Source organism: Neoarius graeffei, chromosome 7 (genome assembly GCF_027579695.1).
Source record: "Neoarius graeffei isolate fNeoGra1 chromosome 7, fNeoGra1.pri, whole genome shotgun sequence".
NCBI classification, from domain to species: domain Eukaryota; kingdom Metazoa; phylum Chordata; class Actinopteri; order Siluriformes; family Ariidae; genus Neoarius; species Neoarius graeffei.
In genome coordinates this window covers 42,137,286-42,152,043 of record NC_083575.1, presented here as the reverse complement: position 1 = coordinate 42,152,043, position 14,758 = coordinate 42,137,286, and the positions used below count along the sequence as shown (strand labels likewise).

At 41.6% G+C, this 14,758-nt stretch overlaps 2 protein-coding genes across 12 annotated transcripts in view; one reads left to right on the top strand and one right to left on the bottom strand.

The window, feature by feature from the left end:
* nsd2 (nuclear receptor binding SET domain protein 2) overlaps positions 1-1,371 on the top strand; it is a 53,229-nt gene extending 51,858 nt beyond the window's left edge. For all 7 annotated transcript variants that reach the window (XM_060925699.1, XM_060925693.1, XM_060925694.1 and 4 more), the window contains one exon: positions 383-1,371. In XM_060925699.1, the coding sequence (XP_060781682.1) occupies positions 383-744 (362 nt within the window). In that variant the 3' untranslated portion in view covers positions 745-1,371. The remainder of the gene's footprint in view (positions 1-382) is intronic.
* Positions 1,372-5,063: 3,692 nt separating this feature from the next.
* Positions 5,064-14,758, bottom strand: part of kiaa1109 (KIAA1109 ortholog) — a 77,914-nt gene continuing 68,219 nt past the window's right edge. For all 5 annotated transcript variants that reach the window (XM_060925688.1, XM_060925690.1, XM_060925691.1 and 2 more), the window contains one exon: positions 5,064-6,091. In XM_060925688.1, coding sequence (XP_060781671.1) covers positions 5,872-6,091 — 220 coding nt within the window. In that variant the 3' untranslated portion in view covers positions 5,064-5,871. The remainder of the gene's footprint in view (positions 6,092-14,758) is intronic.

Here is a 14,758-nt window from a genome sequence, read left to right as displayed (position 1 = left end):
AAATGCTTTCCTGTCGCAACTTTTTGAAATGTGTTGCAAGAATCAAAATTGTGGTGGTGGTTTTTTTTTTTTGTTTGTTTTTTTTGGCGTGTCTTTGTTTAGAAGGGTTGAACACAATTCCTGAGGTAGAACATCAAATAATGTGCTGCTGTGTTTTGAGTGCAATACAAGTCAAAGATCATTTACAAGTCATTGTTTTCAGTTTTAGGTTGAATTTCAACATATCGTCCCCATTTTTTTTTTTTAAATTTGGGCTTGTATTTATATTTAATTATGGTATTTATGGAATATTTGTTGCAGCCCTAGAGCTTTTGAGAGGGGTTATTTGTGGGAATGGGGCAAATAAAAATAGCCCATTCACGGTTTGTGTTGTGATGAACAGGTCGTTGGGATTGCCCCTGGCACCACTGTGACGTGTGTGGCAAACCATCCGATGCTTTCTGCCAGCTGTGTCCCAACTCCTTCTGTAAGACCCATGAGGAGGGCACACTGCGACCACACCCTATCAGCAGCCAGCTGTGCTGCCAAGAGCACGATGACTCAGACTTGCAGTCCACAGCAGTGGTCACTCAGAAGTCCATCACCACTAAACCTGCCAAACGCGGCCGCAAACCTGGAGCCCGGAGCAGCACTGACCCTGCAGCTAAGAAGTGCTCCAGGAAGCTTTGGACCAAGCAACAGAAGGGTCGAGCTGGTGAAAGTGTTCCTCCTCCCTCACCCCTTCCCTCCGTGCCCTACCCATGATTCAGTGGTATTGATATGAACATGACTGTTCTCCCAAACTGAAAGCACTGTGTCTGATCAGGGAAGTATCTGAACACTGTAGAGCTCAGTGAAGCTGCCACATCAGGTTCCACCCCCTCACTCAACCTCTCGCTCAGAACAGAGCGCGGGAGCCGCCACACCAAACAGCCTCATTACTACACAGCATTATGGAGGCCAAACTTGAATTTTTTACACCCGTTTTAATCTTTCACATAGATCGTTTGTTTTATTTTTTAACAGTAGATATGTATATGGAAATGTATATGAAAGACCAAAATTATAATACTGGAATTACTGATAGTAACAGATTGTCAGTGTGTAGGTTTTTTTTGTTTTGTTTTGTTTTTTAAGAACCAATTGTACCGTTAAATGTAAGACACTATGGATAGCCCTTGAATTGTTTTTATAGTTAATAGAGTGCGTTTAACTATAGAGCAGCAGAGTTTTAGCACATTTTTGTTAGCTCATTTTTTTGAGTTTATGTAACATGCTAGAATGTTAAATGAGTCTCTGCAAAATCTACCTATTCAGAGTTTAAAAAAGGCACAGTAAATTGAGTCAGGGGGCTTTTTGAGAGGTTTGGGTGAAATAAAGCTTTTAACAATATTTTTGTGTGTCTGATTACTGTATTTGGATATCTTTGACTTACAATAATGAGCAACCGCTGTGTAACTGGGTGGCTGGAATCTGTGTTTAGGTACAAAATGCTATTGAGGGTCCTCCTTCATTTAAGAAACACTAGGGGTGTCAAAACATACAACCCACGGTCTCAAGTTTATGCAAGGCAGTTCACATATCTCCGTGTACACTTGGTGACTTTTCGGAACACTATACTAATACTTACTGGGTTAAACCCAGACCACTACGCTGTTCTGCATGGCATGGGTTCCATTCCTTTGAGATTCTGGTCCATGTTGAAATGATAATTGCGTCTCCTAATAGCTGTAGGTTTCATTTGCATATTCATGCTGCAAATCTGCTCTACGGGATTCATCACTGGTGACTGGGGAGGCCATTGAAGTACAATAAGCTCAGTTACTTTCATAGAACCAAATGAGACAACTTTTGTGACCTGGAGCATTGTTGTGCTGGAAGTAGTCAAGATAAGATTGGTAAATTGTGGTTATAAAGGGATGCATGTGGTCAGCAGTAAGACACAAACTGTGGTACAAGATAAGGCTCCAAATTACTGATCAGAAGGGCGGGGGCGTCAAGCCTGTTGTGCCCTTGAGCACCTTAAAGTGCCATTCCACCATTGGATGTATTCTTTGGCATAAAATACAATATATTTTGACAACATGTATAAATGGTATCACTAGATAGAGAAATCTCATCTCATTATCTCTAGCCACTTTATCCTTCTACAGGGTCGCAGGCAAGCTGGAGCCTATCCCAGCTGACTACGGGCGAAAGGCGGGGTACACCCTGGACAAGTCGCCAGGTCATCACAGGACTGACACATAGACACAGACAACCATTCACACTCACATTCACACCTACGCTCAATTTAGAGTCACCAGTTAACCTAACCTGCATGTCTTTGGACTGTGGGGGAAACCGGAGCACCCGGAGGAAACCCACGCGGACACGGGGAGAACATGCAAACTCCGCACAGAAAGGCCCTCGCCGGCTACGGGGCTCGAACCCGGACCTTCTTGCTGTGAGGCGACAGCGCTAACCACTACACCACCGTGCCGCCATAGAGAAATCTTTTAGCTTCAAAATGATATATCAAACATAATTTTTTGACAACGACAAGTATATTAATTTTGCGACCAAAGTCACCTACCCTTTTAATTTCCGCGTGTGATGTCATCGGCAGGTTCCCCTTCTTGTGTACCACGTGACATGGCATATATCAGCAATGGCGGATAGAACGCGATAAAAATAATACCAATAAATCTAGCTAACTGAAAGATTAACTCAATTTTTCGCAATTTTTTTGGACCCCATATACGAGGAGAAATGACTGACTCACTTTGGGGGTTTCCTGGCCTAAAAATAGACCGACACGTGGTACACAAGAAGGGGAACCTGCCGATGACATCACGTTTCACTACCATGCGGAAATTAAAAGGGTAGGTGACTTTGGTTGCAAAATTAATATACTTGTCATCAAATTATGTTTGATATATCATTTTGAAGCTAAAAGATTTCTCTGTCTAGTCATGTCATAAAATATATTGTATTTTATGCCAAAGAATACATCCAATGGTGGAATGGCACTTTAACCCTCTCAACTCAGAGGTGCTGTATCTCACTCTGTAACCCCAACGTCCTTAGAAGCTGGAATATGTGAAGAAAAGTGTCACTGTGCTGTGTGATGGGCTGCTTCTAATACTCAATTGGTTAAGGGGACCAGTAGGTGCCAAGAATGTTACCCACACCATTACACTACCACCAGCAGACTGAACTGTTGACAAGACAAGATGGATCTGAGAAGTCATGCTGTTCTACAAATCCTGACCCTACCGTTACAGCAGAAATGCCTCAGACCAGGTGAAAAATTTCTAAACTTCAACAATCCAGTTTGGTGAGCCTGTGCTCACAGCAACCTCGGATTCCTGTTCTTTAGTGAAACCCAATGTGATCTGTTGTAGCCCATCTGTCTCAAAGTCCAAGGTGTTCAAGATGCTTTTCTGTTCATCATGGTTGAAAAGAGTGGTTATTTGAGTTACTGTCGCCTTCTTGTCGGCTCATAAGTCTAGCCATTCCCCTTGCACATCGATTATCAAGACATTTGTCTCATAACTGCTGCTCATTGGATGGTATTTTTTACATCATTCTGTTAAAACTATAAGAGACTAAATCCCAGCAGATCAGTAGTTTCTGTAATACTATCTGGCACCAACATTCATGCCATGGTCATACTCTTGGTCTCTACCTACATGAGTTTATGCACTGCGCTGCTCCCACATGATTGGTTAATTGCATGAATGAGCAAGCACAAGTGTTCCTATTAAAATGGCCAGGGAGCAGCTACATGTGCACGTGAGCACACATTATATGAATTGCAAATATGCCCTCAAGTGAAAATGATAGGAAACTGTATAGGATGGTATAATCATCTTACATAAGAGATGTTATACAATGTTCTGAATCAAATGTCTTCAGGAAGTTCAAAATAAAATGCAGTTATATAACAAAATGGTGGGTTGGTGTAGTCAAGTCAAGTTTATTTGTACAGCGCTTTTAACAATAAACATTGTTGCAAAGCAGCTTTACAGAATTTGAATGACTTAAAACATGAGCTAATTTTATCCCCAGTGAGAAGCCTGTGGTGACGGTGGCAAGGAAAAACTCCCTCAGACGACATGAGGAAGAAACCTCGAGAGGAACCAGACTCAAAAGGGAACCCAGCCTCATTTGGGCAACAACATGACTAATAACATTAACAGTTTTAACATGAAGTCAGTTTCGTTGATGCTATAAACCCCCCACCGACGGAAACCCGAGCGCAAAACCGTTCACGACAACCGCAGTCCTAAAGTCAGCAAGTCAACTGCAGTCCCCAGCCACAAAAGCACCACTGCAAGAGTCCAGAGCGTCCTCCAGGCACGACCCCCAACTGTCCTCATGGGGCCGTCCTCCACAGGAGCGATGCGATGAGACTCCAACCAGACACAGGGCACCAGGATGGATCAGGCAGGTCCGAGGAGCAGAAGAGGTCAGCATCTCGATCCCAGGACCGACATGCAACTCAGAGGGACAGATAACAAAATGGTGGGTTGGCGTAGTTTTGTGCACAAGAGTTACTGAAGCCGAGTTGGCGCTACATGACTGATTTTCTTGATTAGAAGAAGAAACTTAAGAAGCCTTTATTTTGTCACATGTACCCTAGAGCACAGCGAAATCCCATCTCTGCATTTAACCCATCAGAAGTGGTGAGAGAACAAACGAACACACACAGCAGTGGGCAGCTATGCTACAGCACCTAGGGGGCAGTTGGGGGTTAGGTGTCTTGCTCAAGGGCACTTCAGCCATGATACAGAGGGAGGGGAAAGCGCTGGTCATTCATTCAACTTCCCTCACATTTTTCCCGCCCGTGCCGGGAATTGAACCAGCAACCCTTTGGGCCTAAGGCTGCTTCTCTAACTTTCAGGACAAACGAACAAAACTTTTAAAAACAAAACACTTGTCTTCAACAAGACATCCTTTAAAAACAAAACCTAACCGTTTTGCACCCTAACTAATTTTTTTTTTAGAGCGCTTTATGTATCCTAAACAACTCCAGTGCCATTTTGAAGGAAAAACGAGCAGCAATTTCACATCAAGCTGCAATCACAATGAGACGGCTATGCAATCGGTCACAATTTTTATTCAGTTAAAGTCCACTGAACAGTTACTTCTATGTATATACAGTTGTCTATTGCACAGCTATACATTAAAAATTCACACTCCTAATACAAGTCATAAATTGCACATTAAAGGTATTAAAATATTCAGCTGTGTAGGTCAATATAAACCACGTATATTAGAAACATTCACATTCTGAAATACAGCTCCAGGTTTGATCTGCTGCAGTTGATCGGAGCCCAGTGTAGCTTAGGCATTGGGACATTTGGTCACTGAAGGGCAGATGCTCTCTCTCGGCTCTCACACAATGTGACTGGCAGTAAAAAGTATGCAAAAGAACACTTGGCACACGTCCTCTGACTTTTAAAATTATATAAATATAAAAATAAAAATGAAGTGGAATTTTAAACAAGCTTGATGAAAGAGAACAAGACACTGCTTTTTACATTTATACTGTACAGCTACAGAGCAAACACTTGTGGTTCTCACCATGTTAGTGAAGTAGTCATGAAACATAGAATGTAGAAGTGCATGTGATCCATCCAACAATGTCCATCTGGCTTTCAGCAGGAAGTTACAGTTGATTGCAAATATACAGGAGATACAGGAACAATCTGCAATGTGTGAACCCACTTGTGTCACACAGCCAAGTATGTGAACAAGGATGGATTGTACAGTAGTGTTAACAAATCCAGTGTTTCAGATAAGCTTACTGACGTGTACCGATCTAGCTTTCACATTTAAACGTGTGCACGTGAGTGAATAAGACGGAGAGTGAGAAAAGGGGAGGAAGGAAACAGTCAGAGTTTGTTAATGCTCCTCTTTGTCTCGTCCTCCTTTCTTCTCTTTCTCATCCTGCAGTGCATTGCCCAGTTTCTTAATAAGAACAGACAGAACTTTATCCAGGGGGTCCATCACACCTCTCTGAAGCCACTTGGGAATTGTAGTTCTTGCATGATGGAAGCCGAGCTTCTGCAGGATGTAGTCCACGCCTACTGGATCAATCTTCCGGCCTGTCCACGAAATCAACCTGAAATGTTCACACACCACTGCAGCGTTATTCAGTGTCTTGATGGAGTGGACAGACTGCTTTTAGTCATATCGCAATAGACACTGGGTCTGGTTTATCAAGCTGCATACAAATGCATTTATTCACAATTTGCTCTTGAATGCAAGTGAATTTACGCAACTACTATTATATTTTTACTAAATTTACCAACTACTGTAAACCTCATTGTTTGGCATTAAATCATAATTTGTCATAATTGTACTACACAGATCTGTACTACACAGATCACACAGTCAAGTTTAAACTGCTTATTTACTTCAACTCCACATAAATGTAATAATTTTTAAACCTGTTTCATATTAATGGCATTAAAGTAATATTATTTTTATAATTAAAATACATTTTAATCTTTATAAATTTTTATAAAGATAGTAGCATTTTTTGTCAACATTTCTCTTTTTTTATGAGATTTATTTATAGGATTATCAAAAATCTTATAATTTTTGCCAGCATTTCTCAGGAGAATAGCATTAATTTTACAGCATGGATAGCGATAACAACAGTGTTCACAGCGAAAGCGAGTTTTACTGCCCTGAGGAAGAAGAAATAAAAGAAAACATTTCAGGAGAAAGCTAAAACCTGTAATTTGCTAACACCAAGCAAAAACATGGCTGAATCCTGAATGACTCAGTTTTGTATAAATAGGGGACTACATAGGCGGCAAAATGTAGTTTTTTTCCTGCCATGGAAGTGCACTTGTATACCGAGGAGGAAGCCATTTGCATTACAGCCGTGAATGAGGATTCAAAATGGCGGCTCGCCTCGGCTTGGTTTTCCCTTTCGGGCGCTCTCGTTTTCTGTTAGAATTTGGTAAAGAAAAAAATAAATATATTATTTACCAGCTTAAAGTCGGTCCGTATGGTGAAATACCGTGACCTCGGCCTTGAATACTGACCTCGGCTCAGAGGGCCTCGCTCAGTACTTTCAAGACCTCGGTCACAGTATTTCATTATATGGACCTCCCAGCTGGTAAATAACATATACACACACACACACACACACGTGTGTGTGTGTATATATATATATATATATATATATATATATATATATATACATATATATATATATATATATATATATATATATATATATATATATATATATATCTACATACATATGTATATATATATACATACATATATATATATATCTATACACACACACACACACATATATATATATATATATACACATACACACGTGTGTTATTTACCAGCTGGGAGGTCCATAACGTGAAATAAAATTTTATATATATATATATATATATATATATATATATATATATATATATAAAAAGACAGCAAGCTAACCCTAATGCATTTTAACACAAGACAAATAAGACTTGCCATTCAATTCAGCAGAAACGCTGCTGAGCTGGTCTGTGCACGTCGTAACCATAAGCTGAGGTGGTGCAAATAGCAGAACTGACAAGGTCCTGGGCCATTCCTGAGCATGTTCAAGTTTTGTCTGTTCTTTTGAATTTGCCGCTACTGGCACATTTCAAAGAGAGATACGTGACCAATCTTGTATGTTTCAACCTACAATGATGCATATATACTCTGGTGTGCCGTGTGCCAACATCAGGCTCATACCTGAAGACATTATAGAGCGCATTCTTCCTCCAGCTCTAAACAAAGACCTGCATATCAACTCCTAATATGCATGTGGATACGAAGGAAATCAGCATTTCTGAAACTTTTGTAAACCTGGCTGAAATTTTTAATAAGTTACATTTATATAGCGCCTTTTTCAAACCCAAGGTCACTTTATATAGGTCAGAGAAAACCAAAAAAAAAAAGCTGCTAAAAAGTGATAAGTTTATGCACTGGTGGAGAAATGTTCATGAAACAAAGGTTTTGAGATGAGATTTGAAGAAAGGAAGAGAAGAGCAGTCATGGAAGGGAATTCCAGAGCTTGGGGGCTGTGGCACTGAAGGACCTGCCACCCAGGGTAGAGACTCTAGTGCGAGGAACAGCAAGGAGATTATAGCTAGAGGATCTGAGAGAGCGGGATGGAGTATAAGGGGTCAGGAGATCACAGATGTAAGAAGGAGCAAGGTTATGGAGAGCTTTGAAGGGGAGTAGTATGATTTTATATTTAATTCTGGGCAGAAAAGGTAGCCAGTGAAGCTGAGAAAGAATGGGGGCGATATGAGCAGATGGTTTGGTATGGGTAAGGAGTCTCACTGCAGAGTTCTGACTGTATTGTAATCTTTGAAGGGATTTAGTTGGGAGGCTAATGAGAAGGGAGTTACGATAATCTAGGCGGGACATAATGGAGTGGACCAACGTGTTTAACGTCACTAGTGGAAAGAAAGGGGCGAAGGCGGGCGATGTTCCGGAGATGGAAGAAAGAAGTCATGGTGAGGGATTTAATGTTGGGATCAAAGTTGAGTGAGGGGTCGAGCAATATTCCAAGGTTTCTAACAACAGGTGAAGATTTAACAAGTGCACCGTCGATGTTGAGACTGAAACTGGAGGATGTGGACAATGAAGATTTGGGGCCGATAAGCATGATTTCTGTTTTATCTGTGTTAAGTTTGAGAAAATTACTCTGCATCCACAACTTTAGGTCTGATAGATGGTCATTGAGGGAACTGGGAGGGGGGTCAGTGGGGGAGGATGTAGTGAGATATAATTGGACGTCATCAGCGTAGCAGTGCAAGTTAAGACTGTGGTTACGAATAATTTGGCCAAGGGGCAGGATGTATATAAGGAAAAGGAAGGGCCCCAAGAACAGACCCCTGGGGGACACCATGAGTAATAGGGGACATGGAGGACATATGTAGACCCAGTGTGACAAACTGTCATCTGTTGGTGAGGTAGGACCGAACCCATCGGAGGGCCATATCTGATACCAATATCTGACGGACAGGAGATGAGTGTGTCATGATTGACGGTGTCAAATGCAGCAGATGCAGTAAGTCAAGGAGAATGAGAATGTTAAGTGATCAGCAGACAGGAGGTGGTCATTTACCACTCGCAGAAGAGCAGTCTCTGTACTGTGACGTGTGCGGAAACCAGATTGAAAGGGCTCATACAGATAGGATTTTTAGTTCGGTTTGGCTTATGTGAATATTTACACACAACTTTGCTAAAAGATCGATAAATGAGGCCCGTCGTCACGATACAACATGTACGGATACTGATAATGGACTTGTATAGCTCCATTCCCATGAGTTCAATAGTGCTGGAATCATCCTTTCTTAAAGCTGAATTATGAAGTGCTCAGCACGGCTGAGTCAAAGGCATACAATGGTGCCGCTGGCAGCCACCATGCTACTCGTGCTCAGATATTCACACCTATGGGCAATTTAGAGTAGCCAGTTAATCTAACCTGCATGTCTTTGGACTGTGGGGGAAACCGGAGCACCCGGAGGAAACCCACACAGACACGGGGAGAACATGCAAACTCCACACAGAAAAGCCCCCATCGGCCACTGGGCTCGAACTCAGAATCTTCTTGCTGTGAGGAGACAGCGCTAACCACTACACCACCGTGATGCCCCAATATGTACTGGAATACTAGTGGTACGGCAACACTACAGCAATGAACTGCAAACGCCTGCAGAGGGTGGTGAAGACTGCTGCGAGGATCACCAGAACTCCACTGCCCTCTCTGCAGGGCATCTACCACCGCAGAGTCCACAGGAGAGCTGCCTCCATCCTCAAAGACCCCACCCACCCCCAGCATGGACTGTTCACACTTCTACCCTCAGGCCACAGGTACAGTGTGTGAAATGCAGGACTGTCAGACTAAAGAACTCTTTCTTTCCCACCGCCATCAGACTCCTGAACAGCTGACAGGAATCTATAACCATGGACTACCTCCCTGCTATGTTCCCTCTAAGCTGCGCGCCTCCGCAATCGCGCAGTGCTCCCACGCTCTCCGCGCAGAGCAACCCTATGCCAGCGCAGAGAATTCTGAATGGGTTAGCTTGTTAGCTTTACCTGCTTTCCTGGCACTCCTAATTTTTTTTTAGAGTCAATATTAAAAAACTGATGGCCAGACACAATTATAGACAATAATACACAAAAATATTTTTCATTATTTTGTGTGTTATTACTATTAGTAAAATAAAAATGTTTATGTGACGTTTTAGCTTACGTATGGCACGTCCACCGGAAGTGTTACGTGCCATCATGTTATGATTCTGTTGCTAGTGCTTGCCGTTTGAGTTCGGAGTCTGAAGCTGAGGTAAATGCAGCAATGGCGAAACGACCGGGTACGTCCACGCATCAAGCGAGAATAAAAAAGAAATGTGAAGCTTTTAAACTGGAATGGCTGTCGGAGTATGTGCGCACGGACGGACAGGATGTAAAACTTGGGGACATTTTTTCGTTTTCGAGTGAGAAAGGGCTGCTCTGCAAGACGTGCTGCGAAGCCAAAGTAAGGTAGTAAAATAGGAAGGTATTATTGCTATTGGAGTGATATTTGCCTCAACACACAAAAGTGATGGGTTTGCTGTATGGTACTGTACAGCACGGCAGGTGTTCTGATAAACTGTCCTACATGTCAATGCGTCCTACAAAGCCCCACTGCGCATGCGCAGAGCACAAAACGTCATTTCTTGGCATTTGAACAGATTTTTGTCCTACATCAGCTGTGCTATAAAACGGTGCAGATTAACGGCGTGCATTCAATCTTTACTACTTAATCTAACATAATGCTAATTATGTTAGATTAAGCTTTAGTTGGTTTACATTATACTGCAACTTGTGGCTATTGCAATATAAAATATTCAGAGTGATGTGTGGCATATTTGTAAGTAAAACAACAAATCAGTAGACAAGACACTGTATATGTTAACAAGTTAACATATACAGTGTCTTGTCTACTGATTTGTTGTTTTACTTACAAATATGCCACACATCACTCTGAATATTTTATATTGCAATAGCCACAAGTTGCAGTATAATGTAAACCAACTAAAAACGCAGATTATGGTGGGTGGCTAGACTAACTGTGTAGCCTAAGAAATAATAAGGCAGCTAGCAGTGTAGTTTTGGTGGTGTGGGGGGCCCCCAAATCAAATTCTGCTTAGGGCCCCTTAAAGGCTTGGGCCGGCCCTGCTGTACAGATACGGTATGGTAAGATTATTATACAGTTGGCCCGCGTGTATGTCTGAAGTTGCTCACAATGGTACAAGGCAGGTGCTCAGGGACTTGGCACATACTGTATGCTCAGGCACATGAAAAATTAGAGGGAACATTGCCTCCCTGTAAACTGTCCTTCACTGTTTACATCTGTTTGGACATTACTGCCCTTTTCGCTGCTACGTTCGATCATTGTCTTATACTGCCTATTTTGCACTACATTACCTTTATTTTGTACTTTTGCTTTTATTTTGCACTATTACAGATGAAAGTGGAGCAAAGGAAAAAACCCTGAAATATGGGGGGCCAACGTCCCCCGAAAATATTTTAATAACATAACACACAAAACCCTGCATTCTAGTGCATTTTAGTACTTATTTTCACTAAAACAAGTTATAACTTCTAAGCCTTTTTCTTTCATGTACATTAATAATTAACATGCCAAAAATATAAAATTTAATTCCCCTAGTTAATTAGTAACTTTCAGGAGTGCATTTAGAAAACGCGGTGATTTTCCTGCTACACAGTTCATTACTTTGAAAAAAAAAAAATCAGACAGTTGAAGGTAAAGTCCGCAAAATCCCAAAACAGCACTGTTAAAAAATAAAGGTCTGTTAGAGAGTTTCTAAAGCTTTCAGGTTTCAACGTTGGGGACATTGAGCCTCATTTATCAATCTTTTAGTAGAGTTGTGCGTTTGCAGAAGCTAAAGTGAACTAAACATTTCCAATTCATATTTATGCGAGTTGAAGCCAATTGTTTACATTAGTTCATATTGTCTGTAAATTTAAACACACCAATGAATACCAAGTTTCTCATGTAAATCAGGGCCGTAGGGTGTGCACACGCGTGTGTGTGTGTGTGTGTGTGTGTGTGTGTGTGTGTGTGTGTGTGTGTGTGTGTCACACACTGACTGGCAGCCTGAGTACACTATGTAACAAAAAAAAATAATTACCATTGCTAGTTTTAGGCAGCTTAGAAACCGGCTCTTCCATTATTGCTGTTTCTTCCACGTTTTCTTGATGTTGTGTTCTAGAAACAGCACTAAAACTTAGCTTCGAAACCACAAATGCAACTTTGATTGGGGGGATAAATAAATAAATTGCTTACCTCTCTTCACGTTGAAAGAAGGAGGAAAGTTTTGCTTGTTTTGACATGGCGAATTATTAACACAAGAGGAAATACTCGTAATTCGCAACTAAAAAGACTGCAGCTACACTGGAAGCTTGAACATGCTTTCTAGTGTGATTGTGCTGCACTTGTGCAGAACGGTGTCAGCCCTGCGCGCCTTAGCATGTGCACCTGAAGGCGCGCCTTGGGCGCGCGCGCGCCTAACGAGCTCCGGCACGCGCGCCGTTAACAAAGAACACCTGTCTTTAAATCAATGAACTATGTTTGGGCTATTTAAGGACCGCGCCCATGCAAGGATGATGCGAAGTATTACGGCGCTTCTAGGAACGTGAAAAATCCGAAAAATAAATTTCTCCATTCGGAAAACCGGAGATTTTCAAGAGTTTTCTCAAATATCCGGATTTCTGGGTCATTAGCGGAAAAAATCCGGAGGAAAATCTAAAAATCCGGAATTCCAGGAAAATCCAGAACACTTTCATGACTACACTATATTGCCTTTACTTTGTATTATTTCTTCCACCCATTTACTGTTGTAATTGGCATTCATGGTGGACGGCAAACTAAGAATTTCATTGTGCAAGAGGACATGTTCCTTACTGTGCATATGACAAACACTTGATACTAAGTTTCAAAGGTTTGCTCACAGTATTTGCAAACCATTCAAATAAAACCTTTGTAAAATTATGTTTTCTGTGATGTTTTGAGTCCAGAAGCAATGTTGCCAGAGGATGTCTGTAGTCATTATGATCAATCACAGAGATGGTAGTGTTTTCATGAGTTACACATGGTCAATTAGCTAAAAATTCATGCATATGACAAACATTTTATTATTTAGAGCTTTATTATAATTGCGTATTGTAATGTGCGTGGAAATTTTGCCATTGATCATTAATAGATCACATGAATATAATGTGTATAATCTATAACTATACTCGGAACTCAACCTACATAAAAGCTTTACGTGTGACCCTCTGGGGAGTCCTTTAATACGTTGCCAATATTTTATTGCTCTCGGCTTTTGATTTGAGACAGTTTCCTGGAGTGTCTTTATACTTTATAGGTGTCTTTCTAGCACAAAACCTCTTTTCCCACAGGATATAATGGAATCTTGAACATGTCAATTTGAACCGTATATACAGTCAGGTCCATAAATAATTGGACACGGCACAACTGTTATTGTAGCTGTCAACCACAGTACAGTGGAGTTTAAATTAATGATGTACAGTGTAGGAATTACAGCACTTTTTAGACGGGGTCCCCCTTCTTTCAAAACAGGAAGACCACATTAGAGTTTGCCAAAACACATTTAAAAAGCCTGTATAGTTCTGGTTCCTTGTACTTGATTAACAATCTGATTACTGACAAAAGCAGTAGGATGGATTCTGAAGTGTATAGGGCCAGATTATCTCCTCTGAATTAGCTAAATGCTTCAGAAGTGCTTCACATTCCTGACCTAAAGTGTACTTCAACAGCAACCCAAGATGTTTTAAGGCAAAGAAGTGGAATGTTCTGCAATGGCCAAGTGAGTCAGCTGATCTGAATACGACTGAGCACACATTTCATTTGCTGAAAGGAAAACTCCTCAAGAACAAACACGAACTGAACACAATGGAAGTAAACGACTGACAGAGAATCACCAAGGAAGAAACCCAGCACCTGGTGATGTCTGTTGCCCCTTTTCCACCAAAGCAGTTCCAGGGCTGGTTCGGGGCCAGTGCTTAGTTTGGAACCGTGTTTTCTGTTTCCACTGACAAAGAACTGGCTCTGGGGCCAGAAAAACCAGTTCCAGGCTAGCACCAACTCTCTGCTGGGCCAGAGGAAAGAACCGCTTACGTCAGCGGGGGGGAGCGGAGTTGTTAAGACCAACAACAATAACAAGACCGCGAAAGATCATCATTTTTAAGCGACGAGAAGCAGCAGCTGTACAAACGCGAAGTCATCCATTATTATCATTATTGTTGTTGCTGCTTCTTCCGTGTTGTTTTTGCTTCGATATTCGCGCCAAGGTTTATGCAAACGTAGCGACGTAACTGACGTATACAGCGACATAATGACGTGGCTTCCCTTAGCACCGCGAGCTATGGAAAAGCAAACTGGTTCTCAGCTGGCTCGCAAGTTGAACGAGTTGTGAACCAGCACCAGCACTGGCCCCAAACCAGCCCTGGAACTGATTTGGTGGAAAAGGGGTATGCATGGTTCAGATTTCAGGCAGTCACTGACTGCAAAACACTTGCAACCAAGCCTTAAAATGATGATTCATAATTATGTTAGTCTGTCCAATTACTTTTGGTCACTTATAAAGGGGGACTCTTGTAAGAGAGTGGCTTTACCACTGAGGGACGGCAGGCCAGTGCCGAGAAGTCTTCTACATATCTGAGAATGGGTGGAAGAGAGTCCCTCAAA